Genomic DNA, 13,575 nt, shown 5'->3' with positions numbered 1-13,575 from the left:
AGATAAATCTTCCTACAAAAACAGCAGATTATAAAACAACGCTGACACTCACGAGAAGGCCAACTTGAAGTCATTGGGTTTGATACAGCGTACGTAGTGAGGAGTGGTCGCGTTCAACGTGTCCATCAGCTTTTGTAGAGAGTTACGAAACTACAAGAGAGGATCACCATCATCATCATGACCTAAATCCCTTTTGTAAAATTAAGATGAAAGTCTTTAAAGTTCATTAAGTCACAATTAACAGGCTTCAGATTTCCCAAAATAAACTCATAAGAAAGATAAAATACTGGCAACTCTAGTAGATACGCCTATGATAACAACTTGAAACTCTTACGTCACCTCGTTCTGGAGTTATCGCATTCACAAACTTACGTGTCCACGCCTAATGCCCACAGACACTCACATAAATACCACACAGAGTGTCTAAGTTACACAAGTCCAGCTAAGAGTGAGACAGCCACCTGACAGCCGACAGTCTTCTTGTGCTCTTTGCTGCTCGTGTCCCGGCTCTTGTCGGGTTTGATGCTGAGACGGGTGCGGCCCCCGGTTCCCTGGACCTGACCAGTGGGGCTGGTTGCCTTTTCCTCGTCCTGGAACAGCTCCACCAGCAGGTCAAACTAAAAACAACAGCCCACTCATAGTTACCAGCTGATAGTGACATGAATCCTAAATGATAAGATGCATCTCTGCTGCTGCCATATTGCTCAGGGATTCTGATTACTGGTTGTGATGTGGTTTGATAAACAATACCACACTTTTCTGCTGCTTTTCAATGTCCCAGTGGAAATAATAAATAAATAAATAAATACACAGATAATAAAAGTTGAACATGTGAGAACTTATCTTACTGTCTGAAATCTTACTGTCCCAAATATGTTTAATTTAATATATCACAATAAGCAATCCTTCTTTTTAGATGACTTAAAGTTCATAAACAAAGGCTTATATCTAACATAAGCATTTGGGTCATTCTAATTTAGCAGTTTCCAATATTGTAAACACACATCTTCTATTTAAAACAAACCAAACAGCCTCTGCCTTTGCCTACTTTAGGAGGTCCAGCTCCCCCTGAGGAACACGGCGCCTGCAATGATGCATCATTCCTACATTTGTGCATGGCATCACACACTGCAGATAATTCTGACTTACTGATATTTCATTTTGTTTCAGTATTTAGGCTTTAATTCAACTCCTACAAATCACAAATGATTTTTTTTTATGCTGCCATGCGTTCTGATTTTTCTTACTTACCGTGCAGTGCATACTGGCTTACAAAGCAGGACAGCAGCTCTATTTTTGCGACACTGAAAACCATCACTATGAGGACTTACTGTAAAACCCCATTTCCGAAAAATGTTTGGACACTGTGTTTGCAAATCTCACAAACCCATATTTTACTAACAACAGAACATATAAAACGTATCAAGTGTTTAGATATTTGAGAGATTTTACTATATCGTGAATAAAACATTGGCTCATTTTGAATTTGATGGCAGCAACACGTCTATAAAAGGTTGGAAGCGGTGCAGCAAAAGGCTGTTAAGTAAAGTGGTACTAAAAAGAAACAGCTGGAGGATAATAACAATCAGGTTAACTGGCATCAGATCAGCGACGTGGTTAGGTATTTAACAAAATGAGCATCTTAGAGAGGCAGTGTTTCTCAGAAGTAAAAGCGGCCAGAGGCTCACCACTCTACAAAAAACTGCTTCTACAAATTCTGGAAGAATTTCAGAATAATGGTCCCCAACATAAGATACTGAATATCTCATCATCTATAGTACATAATATCAAGTAATTCAGAGAATCTGAAGAAATCACAAGGGACAAAGCCAGAAATATCAATACTGGATGCTTATGGCGGCACTGCATTAAAATCATGCATGATTCTCTCATGAAATCAATGCATGGGCTCGGGAACACATCCAGAAATCTGTCTGCGATATCCATAAAGCTCCATAATGCAAAGAAGAAGCTGTATGTGAATCCATAAAGTCCACTGTCTTCTTTGGGCCAAAGCTAATTTGAAATGGGCTGAGGCAAAGTGGAAAACTGGTCTGCGGTCCGAACTAAAAAGGAGATGTGCCATCTGACTTATTCAGCACTCCCTGAAGGTGCGGTACAGCCAGTGAAATTAGCAGCTTGCACATGTGGAAAGGCACCATCAGTGCTGAAAGGTTTATACACATTTTAGAGCAACATATGCTCCCATGCAGATGATATCTTTTTCAGGGAAGGCCTTGCATATTTTAGCAAGCTGATGCTAAACCACATATTACAGTTATTACAACAGCACGGCTTTGTAGTAGAAGAGTCCTGGTGCTGAACTGGCCTGGCTGCAGTCCAGAGCTTTCACCAACTGAAAACACTTTGAGCATTATTAAGTGTAAAATACACCAAAGAAGACCCTGGACTCGCAGACGCTTACAGACCGTTGTGGTAAACTTTATTTTTTTTCTTATACTGGCACATTTGATATGTTTTGGCTGATTAAAAAATGGGTTTATGAGATTTGCAAATGATTACATTCTCTTTTTATTTATGTCTTTTTTTGGAATTGGACTTTTCAATTTACAATGTTCAATGTTTTCAATTTACAAATGCAGTGTGGAGACATCAGAGTGAGTTAATTAATTAAAACTTCTACGGACAAAACAACCAAAACAAAACAGCTCGAACGCAGTTTGAGAGTTTAAGTAGAAGAGCGAAAAGATTGGTTGATTTGTTAAAAAGTTTTGTTAAATTCAGTCACAGTCAGAGTTGTTACAATGCTTTACAAACAAATGTAATTAAAAGGTTAAGTTTTGTCATATATGACAGTATGCAGTGGCCATATATGAGTGTACGGCATCATTATGCCATGAAATAATATCACAAACATGTCATGTTCCATATGACATGAAGGTTATATGAGGAGGATGCTGTGTTATGTGTTGCTGCAGTGCCATGCTGCTTCTAACCAGCATCATTAAGCAGGACAGCCACATCCACAAAGGCTTTACGTGCTGCTCGCTCTCAGATAAAAATACTTTCCTTCCTTCATCCCTTTATTTTCAATGTTGAATCCCCCCTTTAGTGCTTTCCATGCAGCAAACAAAGGCATACACAAAACTCAAATCTCCTCAGTGCTGTTAGAGTGTATTAACTCACAGAGAGAGACAAAGGAGGAGGAAAGTCAAAGGAAAAAGGAGCTAAATGAAGAGCTACAGGCAGACTAGCGTTGTAAGAACGCTTGTGTTTACCTTCTGCTGGCAGTGAAGGTTGTCATGATGAGGACAGAACCAAACATACATGGACAACATATGGAGACACAATTACAAAAAACAAAAAACAAAAAAAAAACCCCCCCACAATGAAAGGTTAAAAGGAAAGCCAAATGTCAAAAAATCCTAAAGGTCAGTTTCTAAATCACGATCTTCCCCCATCCAAAGCAATCACACACAATTATGATTCAAATGGAAAGGAAAAGAAAACCAGGAAGACAAATGAAGCTGAAATGGATGGAAGGAACCGTGATTTAAAAAACAAACAAAACAAAAACATTTTCATTGACGTCCAGCAGACATGCAGTATAAAACACATCTGTGGTTGAAAGGTGGCTGCATTCAGACCCAATTCCTGCAAAGACATCTCATTTGGGTTGCTTGGAAAATGAAAGTTTAAGAGATGACACCTTTAAAAAAAAAATTGCAAACAAATGTAACGTGAAACTGGCTTCCCCATCACAGTGAGAAAGAAGAAAAAGTGATGTTTTCCCAAACGCTGCTTATCTGATGCTGTGCGCACACGTTTCTCAACTGTTTTGTTGTAGAACAACATCCAATTTTTGAATTCATTAATTCTTTTAATCAAAACTTTGTCAATACCGACAAAACAATAAAACTAGAGAGTAAGACACAGGCCATAATAATTTAAGAATTTATGCTTAAGAGTTGAAGAGCCTGAAATCTTCTGAAAGATTGGAGAGGAGATGGCATTCAGTGTGCCGGAGTGCATTTCTGGATGAGAGACCTAAAGCAGAAATGCAGATTCTTCAGAGTCTTTATGATACTTTATCTGTTAATGTGTTAAACTACACAAACAGCTAGCAGCTAAATGTTTATGAATCATTTCAGTTTTACTGGCTGTCGAGGGCTGGTTTAAGAGCTGGTTTTAGACGCAGATACAGACAATATTACAGATGAATAGAAGGCAGTTTTTTAGACAGCGTGATCCTCAGTTAATTGCAATATTATAAATAAATATAAATATGTATTCATATTCATATTAAGTATTAGCTAAGTAAAAACAAACACGCACACACAGAAACATTAAGAATGATGGGATAAGCTTGGCAGAGAACCTTAATTTGACTAAATCTCATTAAGAGGTCAACCCCAATTGCTTTAATGCCCCTGATTCCCATGGCAACTATAAGAGTACAAATCTGTGTGGGAGAGTGAAAAGGTCTTGTTAGATGTTAGAGCGAACTATATCTATATTTCAACCCTTACCCACTTCTGGCTTTGCTGAAAAGGTCTATAAAGGAACAGCCGAAGGTCACTGTGAGAATTTTAAACAAACACACTTCAATAAAGTCTGCGTGTGTGTTTCTGTGCGTACGTGTGTGTGTGTGTGTGTGTGTGTGTGTGTGTGTGTGTGTGTGTGTGTGTGTGTGTGTGTGTGTGTGTGTGTGTGTGTGTGTGTGTGCGTGTAGCCAAAACAGCGAAGAGGATTTAAAGGCTTAGGCCCTTTTTAACCCAACAGGGTTTTACACAGTGATCTCCAGCCAAGACCAAAACACGCACACACACGCACACACACAAACACACACAAACACACACGTGACGTTAATTCAGCTGCAATCTAACTAACTTGGACTTGCAGCTATGTGTGTAAAAAACTGGGTCTCTGAGTACTGCTGCATATATAAGGTTTTGTGATCTACTATAACATATACTTACATTTAACTGAAGTCCTTAACTCAGGTATAAAGTTGCAGAAAGGTCTTTTGTGTGTCAAACTTATGTCTATCCTGCATTTAGGATAAATGTGTGGCACACGTCTAGCTTTTTGTGCCACATGCAAGTAAAAACCTACACAACAGAATTTATCTCTGCTAGTGTCACTATCCTCTTCACCAGTAGAGGGCGCTGTTCCCCGTATACTTTAAGTTGAACAGCATGTTTGGCCAACAAACAACTTTCTATTTTTTCCACACAGAGACCAGGTGGCACATCTCTGCAGGAGCAGCAGACGTACATGTCAGTGGATGCTTCACAGTTCTTGAAGTCCAATGTGTTTTAAAGGCTAACATTTGGCTGATTACATACAACAAAACATATTTTCATTGTTGGTGTTTGTGCGTCTCACCTTGCTGGCTTTCATCACATTGATTTGCTCTTCATTCACCGTGTCCTTGTTCTTTTCCAGGAAGCCCTCACACTGGTACTCCACCTGCCCAACAACACAGCAAAGCTTGTGTTACACTTAAGACGAGCGGGTGCCCCACTTTATGTGGCAACTGCACAGCATTTCCAACCCACATACTGAGAAAATGGTCCAGTTTACAAAACTCAGCACACATGGAGGACACCTTTAATGAACGGTTGTAAGGGAAGCAGGGAAGGCTGCATCATGGGTCAAGTGCAGGTCAACAAGTCACAGTCTTTTACTGCTTAAGTGGCGCTCAACAGGGAAACTGAGCTGTTCAGTGAATCATCATGAATGACACTAGCATAAATAAATAGAAATAGAACAAAAAAGCTATTAAAATGTACATTTGAGTGGGTGAAGCTGATGGAAAGACATTCTCAAAATTTTCAGCCTTTAATTATTTTTGCTTTAATAGATTTTTTCCATTTATTATTGTTTTTGAATGAGGTGAGAATAATGACATGGAGTAACAGTGTACATGTGTGTCTGACAAGAAACGGGTAGCTCAAAAAAAGATATTAAAAGACACAGATGATTACCATAAGCTAAGAGTCTTATAATACAGGGAGCGAGGAGTATCTGGATACAATGATGTGCATTTGTCCTTTACATGCCAGAAATCAAACCTATAGTTTGCACAGTTTGTAATTTTGTCGTGTCAACATTTCAAATCACTTGTCAGCATTAGTCTTGTGTTCCTCGTTGACCTACACAATGCACTAAGTTTATCAAATCAAATGTATTTGTATAGCACTGTTCAAACACAAGGCAATGCTTTGCAGAGGGAAGAAAAGATAAGGAGAGAGAAGGAAAAAAAATCATGCAAGACATAAATGTACTGAAGAAGCACTCCTAATTTATTCGGTTTTATTTTGGTTTGCTATGATGGGAGCGACATAGGTGACCTCTTCCTGATGACCTGAGAGTTCCACATGTTTTGTAAAGTATGTTTGAAGTGTAATGTCGTCGGAGATCATTTAGTGCTTAGTGAATTTTTTTTAAAATCTGTCTTAGGAGACGCATAAAGTTTTTCTGTATATGCTTTAGAGAGGAATATTTTAATTTTTGTTGTTTTTTGTTTTGTTAAATGGTAATAGACTTTGTCTGGTCTGTTGAAAACGCGTTGTTCCACAATTATTCTGGCCTGATTTAAAAATGTAACCATTTTTTTTAGAACCTCTTTTAGAAACTCCAGCTATACAGACTTATTCAAGCTCTATGATCACGTGGTGACACTGATATGTAGAGTTGTGTGTCATAATTATAGTAAGAGATTTTATAATATCTAATAATTATTATAAAATTATTTTATTTGTTGGATCTGTTCAGCCCGAGTTACTCCTGTAAGAACTTAAGCTATAGGATGTTTTTTCCTCTTGGTAATGAGTCAAACTGAACTACAGTGAAAGCACATTTCATCTAATACAAAAAGTATAAATATTGGAAATCCTTAGACTTATATGGCTCTAGGTATCCTAATATAACATCATTTGGTCTTTTAATCCGCTTTCTCGGCAACCTTATAGTGAAGCTGTAAAAACAGACATGAAAATTAATGCTTTGTCACACAGCATCTCATTAGAGAACACAAAACTTATTATTACACCACTACACGAACATGTCATTGCGAAAATGCTCATTTACGTTAGAGCACCAATAATTATTATTATTTTTTTTAAATAGTCCATCTTCCTACCCTAAAAATACCTCACACATGCAGTTAATCTGTTCCCTCATGCTGTTAAATCTTTTAAATCAACCTTTTTTAAATGTACACAAACACTTATGATACACCAAAAAAAAAGAAAAGAAATGTAACAACCTAATATGTAACAGTGTGGAAACACAAAGCATACAGTCTGACAGACCCACCTTGTCTGCAAAATGCTGGATGATGAAGGCGCGGTTGGACATGCGAGGCTTCTCAAACAGGGAACAAGTCTTTAGGTGGGTGTTGTACAGCTTTTGAGCCCATGAGTCATCCGAACCTTTAGGCATCTGTTACAGAAAGAAAGAAACCCTGAATAATGCATTTTCATCTTTTCAGAAATGACAATGAATGTGTTTATTGCAGTTGTTTGATTGCATTTTCTTGTCATTCATTGCATACTGACAAACATACGTCCTTGCCATAATGTGAGAAATGCGTTCCCACCTCAAATGTCAACAGCCTGTAAAATGACCTTGCAGAGTTTGAGAGCGACAGAGAGATAAGCTCAACAGACACAGGACAAGAAACTGGAGCCTTTAATACCACAGCTGCCACAGCATTAACTAAAACAAAGCTCAATTCTGTTTATTTCATACACGCTCAATATTTAATTCCAGTCTTACTAACATGAATGAACATAAACTAAAAACAACCTCATGTCCGCCTCCTGTTTAGTTTCACAGTGAGAAAGAAGAAAAAGAGAGCTGTGGTTAATATTTAGCTTTGGGTTTCTCAGTTTTAGGTATTGGTGACTTTAGCCTTGTGTGTGGTGGGAGGCAATGACAAGCTGCAGGCTGACGTCAAGAAATGGAAAGCAGAATGTGGGTGTGAATGAAGAAACCCACAGGCCTCTGCTTAACATGCAGCACAGGCTCAGTTTACTTTATTTTGCTTGTTTATATTCATGAGAAAGTTTATGTAAGTAACTTATGTAATGGTAATTCCTTTCTTTTTCTTTAAAGATATGTAGTTGGAGAAAGTCGGTTCTTAAAAACTTTTGCATGAAGAGCAAACTGCTCAAATAGAAGACAAACGTGAAGAACGATGCAACCTAAGCAACAGAATCGCTGACCGTGATATAACTGATCTGAAATACACCGGTGAAGTAATCAATCGGTGTAGTAAACAAGATTGATCGCCTTGTAAAAATGAAACGCTCTGCTGGGAAAACTGATGTTAAAGTAACATGTAGCACCAACCACAGCATTGCTGTATTAGGATGATGCACAAGCCAGTCCACAGAAACTGCTCGGGAACACAACAATTACCCTGTATTCACCCACGCGGTGCTAACCTAGAACCAGTGCCATGCATTTCTACAAATAAAACACTGACACCTGTACAAACTAGCACCAGCATGGGACCACAGAATTGCTAGGTTCAGAGTTCAGTGTCTAAGGGAGGGATTATCATCAGACCTAGCACACAGATTCAACTCCCATGATTTAGTTCTCACAGAATTAGCAGGAACTCTACAAATCGAATTAGCTCAAACCTAAGAAACTGGAACCAAGTATTTCAATGTTGTGCCCGTTCTGCATACACTATTTGTCGGATAAAGTAAGACGTACCCTGCACTCCTCGTCCAACAGGTCCAGGATGCCCATCTTAGCTTCTATGAGGTTGATGCACGGCTGATTGTCATAGAAGTCGATCAGAGTCCAGGGGATCTGCTCCTTCATGTACTCCTCCTGCTCCAGTTTGAACACATGCTGTGCAGATAGAAACACACAGTTAGGTATTTAACTTTAATAGTATTTACAACCTTTAAATATAAGGAGTGGCCTAACAAGAGTTATGCTGCTCTTTATAAATTATTTACATTTTGCAGAAAGTAAATCAGAATTGATTTTTTCATGTAAATTGTCCATTATTTAGTTCTATTTTTAAACTCTGAGGTTTTTCGTGGAATTTGCATATTTTGTTCAGAACCACCACTGACATGCTTTTGAAGTTTGTGAACTGCCACGTTTTGATTGAGAGCAGTTATTGATTGTTTGCCTTTTGCTGCTGCTTACCATGTTGAACTGTTGCTGCAGCTTCTCATTAGCGTAGTTGATACAGAACTGCTCAAAGCTGTTGATTTCAAATGTCTCAAACCTTGTGAAGAACAAGAGTGATGTTAATGACCTGAAACACACTTTTTCACTGCTGTATTTTAATTTGATGAGCAAATTCAGACAAATCCAGCGAAAGAATGATGCTAAAAAGCTCAGACTGATTAGCTACCCCTTTGTAACTACTACATACTTTGAAAGTACGACACAGACATACCCGTAGATGTCGAGGACTCCGATGAAGGAGTGCTGTTTAACATTTGTCACCAGGGCCTTGTTGACGTGCTCCACAATCCAGTTGAAGAGCTTGGCGTAGATATGTTTGGACAGGGCATCACGGGCATTCGTGGCCTGCAGACGAGGAAGGGGCTTGATATACGTCTCTGTGGCTGTCTTCAGCTTCCTGTGGCACAGCCACTGGGACATATCCTGGTAGGTCACGCCCACCAGCTCGCAAAACGCCATCAGGTGACGATTGTTGGGCTACATCAGAAAGAAGAAGTTTTTATCTCCACTATCCAACACAAACCCAACACAAAAGTGATCCATGATGATCTATGATGTGGTTCCACATCACAGATGGATATGATGTGGGGCCACTAAATGCATCTTTAGGGAGGAATAAGTGAGTAAAAAAGTGGCATTTATTAAAAAATTCTCAATAAAACAAAAGAAAAAATAGATCCCAGTGGAATTAATCCAAACAACTAAAGCTGCAGCCTCATTTCTGCCTCTACCTATTTACTAATTTTAAAGCTTCTTAGCTTGTAAGCACGTGATAGGCTCATGAATACGCAAACTGTGAATACAAGGTACCTACAGGTATAAGCAAGCAAGATTTTGAAAACCCCCTAAAATTGAAATTCAGAACAAACTGGCTGGCATTACCATGTTCAGAGTTCCTACCGGGGGATTTAAAGCACAAGTATGAAGGATTCTTCTGTTTTTAAGGCATTCTTTAAGGAATGACCTACATCATTAAGTTTGATCAGGGATGCAAAACTCATTTTATCAAGGGCCACATACAGTCCACTTTGATCTAAAGTGGCCAGATGAGCGAAACTTTTCTTTCTGCCAGTGTAACAAAGTTTAATTACAGAGATGTGTGCAATTTCAAAAGTACACCTCTGTCTTTCTATGTCATAAAAGTGTAAAACATTTTCATAAAACAAAGTTTTTGTTAATTTGCAAATAAAACCCCCATTTAATTGTTTATCTGTTACTTAATTACTTTGGTGTAGTATGAATGGCTGTGGGGGACACTTTATGAGTTGGAAAAGCTGTAAAACTAATGAAAATACAGCAAAAAGCCCCCAAATTTATGCCATACTATATATTTTCAAGGAACTGGAGTCTGGAGCTGATTCTGGCCGTTGGTCTTATGTTTGACATCCCTGAGTTCAATAGAGTATCTTATCAGTATGTAGTGTTCAATGTACTTGGTGCACTACTGTTTCCATTTAAATTCAAATGTTTTCCTACATTTTGCTGAAATGTTAATGCTGAAACGTTATAACGTGTATATAACATACATATGTTTAACTTTATGTCCATATATATAGAAATCCCAATCATATCCTCCCATGCTTCTCCTTTCCAACAATCCCGTAAAGCAAAGGATATAATCATGCAAACTTCTCTATCTCTGATCAGCAGCCAGTTCCCAGGAAATGCAAAATAAACCCACTGACCAACACCCAATTCTATGGGACCACACGAAACAACTAAAATATGATTAATAATCACATGCAATCACATTCTGAGCAGCTGAACTGAGAAAGTCCCTCCTAATTCCGACACTTATTTATGCATCACCCAGTGATACGCTCCCCCTTTTCTTTATGCAGTATAAGGTGTATCCTCACAGGAATAACGCTGCTGTCTGCATCTCTGTCCTTAATCTCCACATTTCCCAGATGAAGAATGGCAGCCAAAACCTGGAACAAACCCATCTGATAGGACTCATTAATACCTGCAGAGGACACACAAACACATCCTTAGGTTTTTACTTCCATTTTTTCCATACAGATTTCAACCTGCGTGTATTTTTAGGTGTGTGAGTTACCCAGCAAGGAAAAAGCATTGCGTGTGGTGCAAAGCTCCTTGGTGTCATCCACTCCGTCGATAACGGGGCTGCGGCCCTGCCTCGTGTACAGGAAGTCATTTGCACTGCCTGAATAGAGACACAGAGGGGCAAACATGGAACAGTGAGTCTTACATTGTGCTACTTGGACACGTGTGCTACTAAAACCTCAGCCACTAACTAGGAAAGCTTGTATTACAATCATATGCTGTGACATTGTGTCCAGAATGAACTCAACGTGCAACCTTGCAACTAACCAGAGCTGCAATCCTGATTTGCTGAACTGAAGGGTCAAATAAAACAAGGACACAAAATTGTGGTCATCAAACGAATCTCATGGTCAGATTTCAGAAGATTTCTACAGGCCCTACTACTTCTACTTTCTAAAGGCCCTGGTCTCTATTTAAGGTAATACGTCATATTCTGCTGAGCTGAAGTTTTTTGTTTTTGTTTCATTGTTATGAACAACTTATTCACTGTATCTTCCTGAGTTTAGGTAGAAATGATCAAAATCTGTTTTTATTCTGTGACACTGACTCACTCAGAGTGATGCTGGGTGTTTGTTCACTGTCAGATCAGGAGACTGATAACGTGGAAAACTCTCAGTTCTCAGAAATAAACAAAATCAAGAACGCTTCTTCTGCGTATGAGCCAAACTTTCTTACAATCGGTTTCTTTATACACACTTAACACCGAATTAGGGCATGGTCTGTTGCCTGGCAACAAGAGTCAGTGACATGACTGTGACAACCACTCCATTAACTGAGCCAGGAAGTTAGCAGGAGAGGAAAAGACAGCAGCTGCGTGTGTGTGTGTGTGTGTAGGAGAAAGAGTGCCAAGTGAGTGGCAGTAAATGGCGGTGCCAGCAGAGAGTGTGTGTCCATGACTAGGATGAGCAGGTGCAGGTCCACAGTGGGAGCGCTCTATAAGGGAGCCTGATGAACCAGAGAATCAATGAGTCACAGCTCAGTTCCTACAGCAGGAACTTTGCCTGATGCATCTAAGCCGATATCTTACTAATAATTTAGAGAAATCTCTGACTGTCCATCTATGTGTGTTTCACTCATCTCATCAACTGCTTGTCCAATCGTATTAGTGCCAGACCATTACACTAACCTGAACCTATATATATATCTAAACGAGATCTAGATCTTTGGGCAGGATGCTTTGCATTTGTCGTTTCATTTTTTTTAATGCTCTAAAACACATAAAAATCAGGAAGCAATTTCAATCTAAGCCTAATTTTTATTACTCATTACAAAGTCAGTGACTTCTTGAGCCAATGGATTTCACCGTTCTGGCATACTGTCTACAGCGAGAATGACTCACAAGCCAAAAAAATAAATACACTTGGGAAATAAAATTCCCCTAGTCTGTTAAGTCATTTTAATGAAATGCTTTCACTTTACAGCATAAAGTGAAAGTCTAACCATTATGTTCTATTTGTGGGTAAGTTTCATTCACAAAAATATAACAGACGAATGAGGAAGGAAGTTAGTTCTAGCTACAGCTGGTCTTTCGTAGCCTTAAACAAAAAGGAGCATCATTTAGGAGTAGAATGTAGTATATGTGCTGAAAGGGTCAGAGGAGGAAGCGAGTAGTCTGGGGTTGAATCCCAGCTGTGTACGCAGGTGCTCATCTGGTGATCGGTGCTTAGAACAGGGAGGGTTTTTTTGGCCTCTCCTAGTTTTCTGTTCTGTAACATATTTACAGGAGTCCGATGCCACCACCAGCATGACTCATATTAGAGGTCTGGACTGCTTGTGAAATCTATTTGCACCTAAAATTGAAGTGAAAAAGAAAAAGATCACTCTTATGTGGCACTTAATGTTTTTTTCATGAGGTCTAAACAAGTAGCAACCTTTGGTGCTGAAAAAAAAATAGCACTGAAGCGTTGACGTGCCATAAACTGCATTTCCTCTGCTTCCTCCACTTCAAGGCTGCTTTAAAAAGTGAGCTTATCCCCACAGACGTCCATATTAAATTGCCCCACATTAAAGCATTTAAAAACATGCTTACACCCTGGTACAAAAACAGTAGCGGTCTCTATGGATAGTCTCCCCCTTCAGCGAGCGATTTATTTACATTTAATTAAGAGGTGTGGCCACTTTGATTGGCAAATGTACAACACAAGACTCCTGTATCCCCTGGCTGTCTTCTAGGCCTCAGCTGTGCTGGCTGAACAGTGGACTGCATTTCTCTTCTCTGTTTGTGCTATTGGTGCCTTTTGGGGCTTTTAATGGCACAGTCTAAAAAAAAAAAAAACAACTTTATTTATATAGCACCTTTCAAGATAAAAATCACAAAGTGCT

The 13,575-nt window shown here is 39.0% G+C and overlaps 1 protein-coding gene across 3 annotated transcripts in view; it reads right to left on the bottom strand.

The window, feature by feature from the left end:
- The window catches only part of myo5aa (myosin VAa), a 65,562-nt gene that overhangs the window by 21,819 nt on the left and 30,168 nt on the right, over positions 1 to 13,575 (bottom strand). For all 3 annotated transcript variants that reach the window (XM_087852898.1, XM_087852812.1, XM_087852864.1), the window contains exons 8-16: positions 11,246 to 11,353; positions 11,046 to 11,152; positions 9,398 to 9,663; positions 9,142 to 9,223; positions 8,695 to 8,835; positions 7,285 to 7,410; positions 5,350 to 5,433; positions 462 to 617; positions 53 to 150 (exon numbers count right to left, since the gene is read on the bottom strand). In XM_087852898.1, the coding sequence (XP_087709024.1) occupies positions 53 to 150; positions 462 to 617; positions 5,350 to 5,433; positions 7,285 to 7,410; positions 8,695 to 8,835; positions 9,142 to 9,223; positions 9,398 to 9,663; positions 11,046 to 11,152; positions 11,246 to 11,353 (1,168 nt within the window). The remainder of the gene's footprint in view (positions 1 to 52; positions 151 to 461; positions 618 to 5,349; positions 5,434 to 7,284; positions 7,411 to 8,694; positions 8,836 to 9,141; positions 9,224 to 9,397; positions 9,664 to 11,045; positions 11,153 to 11,245; positions 11,354 to 13,575) is intronic.

This window comes from Neolamprologus brichardi, chromosome 1 (genome assembly GCF_056152115.1).
Source record: "Neolamprologus brichardi isolate AB-2024 chromosome 1, ASM5615211v1, whole genome shotgun sequence".
Lineage (NCBI taxonomy): Eukaryota > Metazoa > Chordata > Actinopteri > Cichliformes > Cichlidae > Neolamprologus > Neolamprologus brichardi.
The sequence above is the reverse complement of the archived record's forward strand: the minus strand, read 5'-3'. Positions and strand labels throughout refer to the sequence as shown.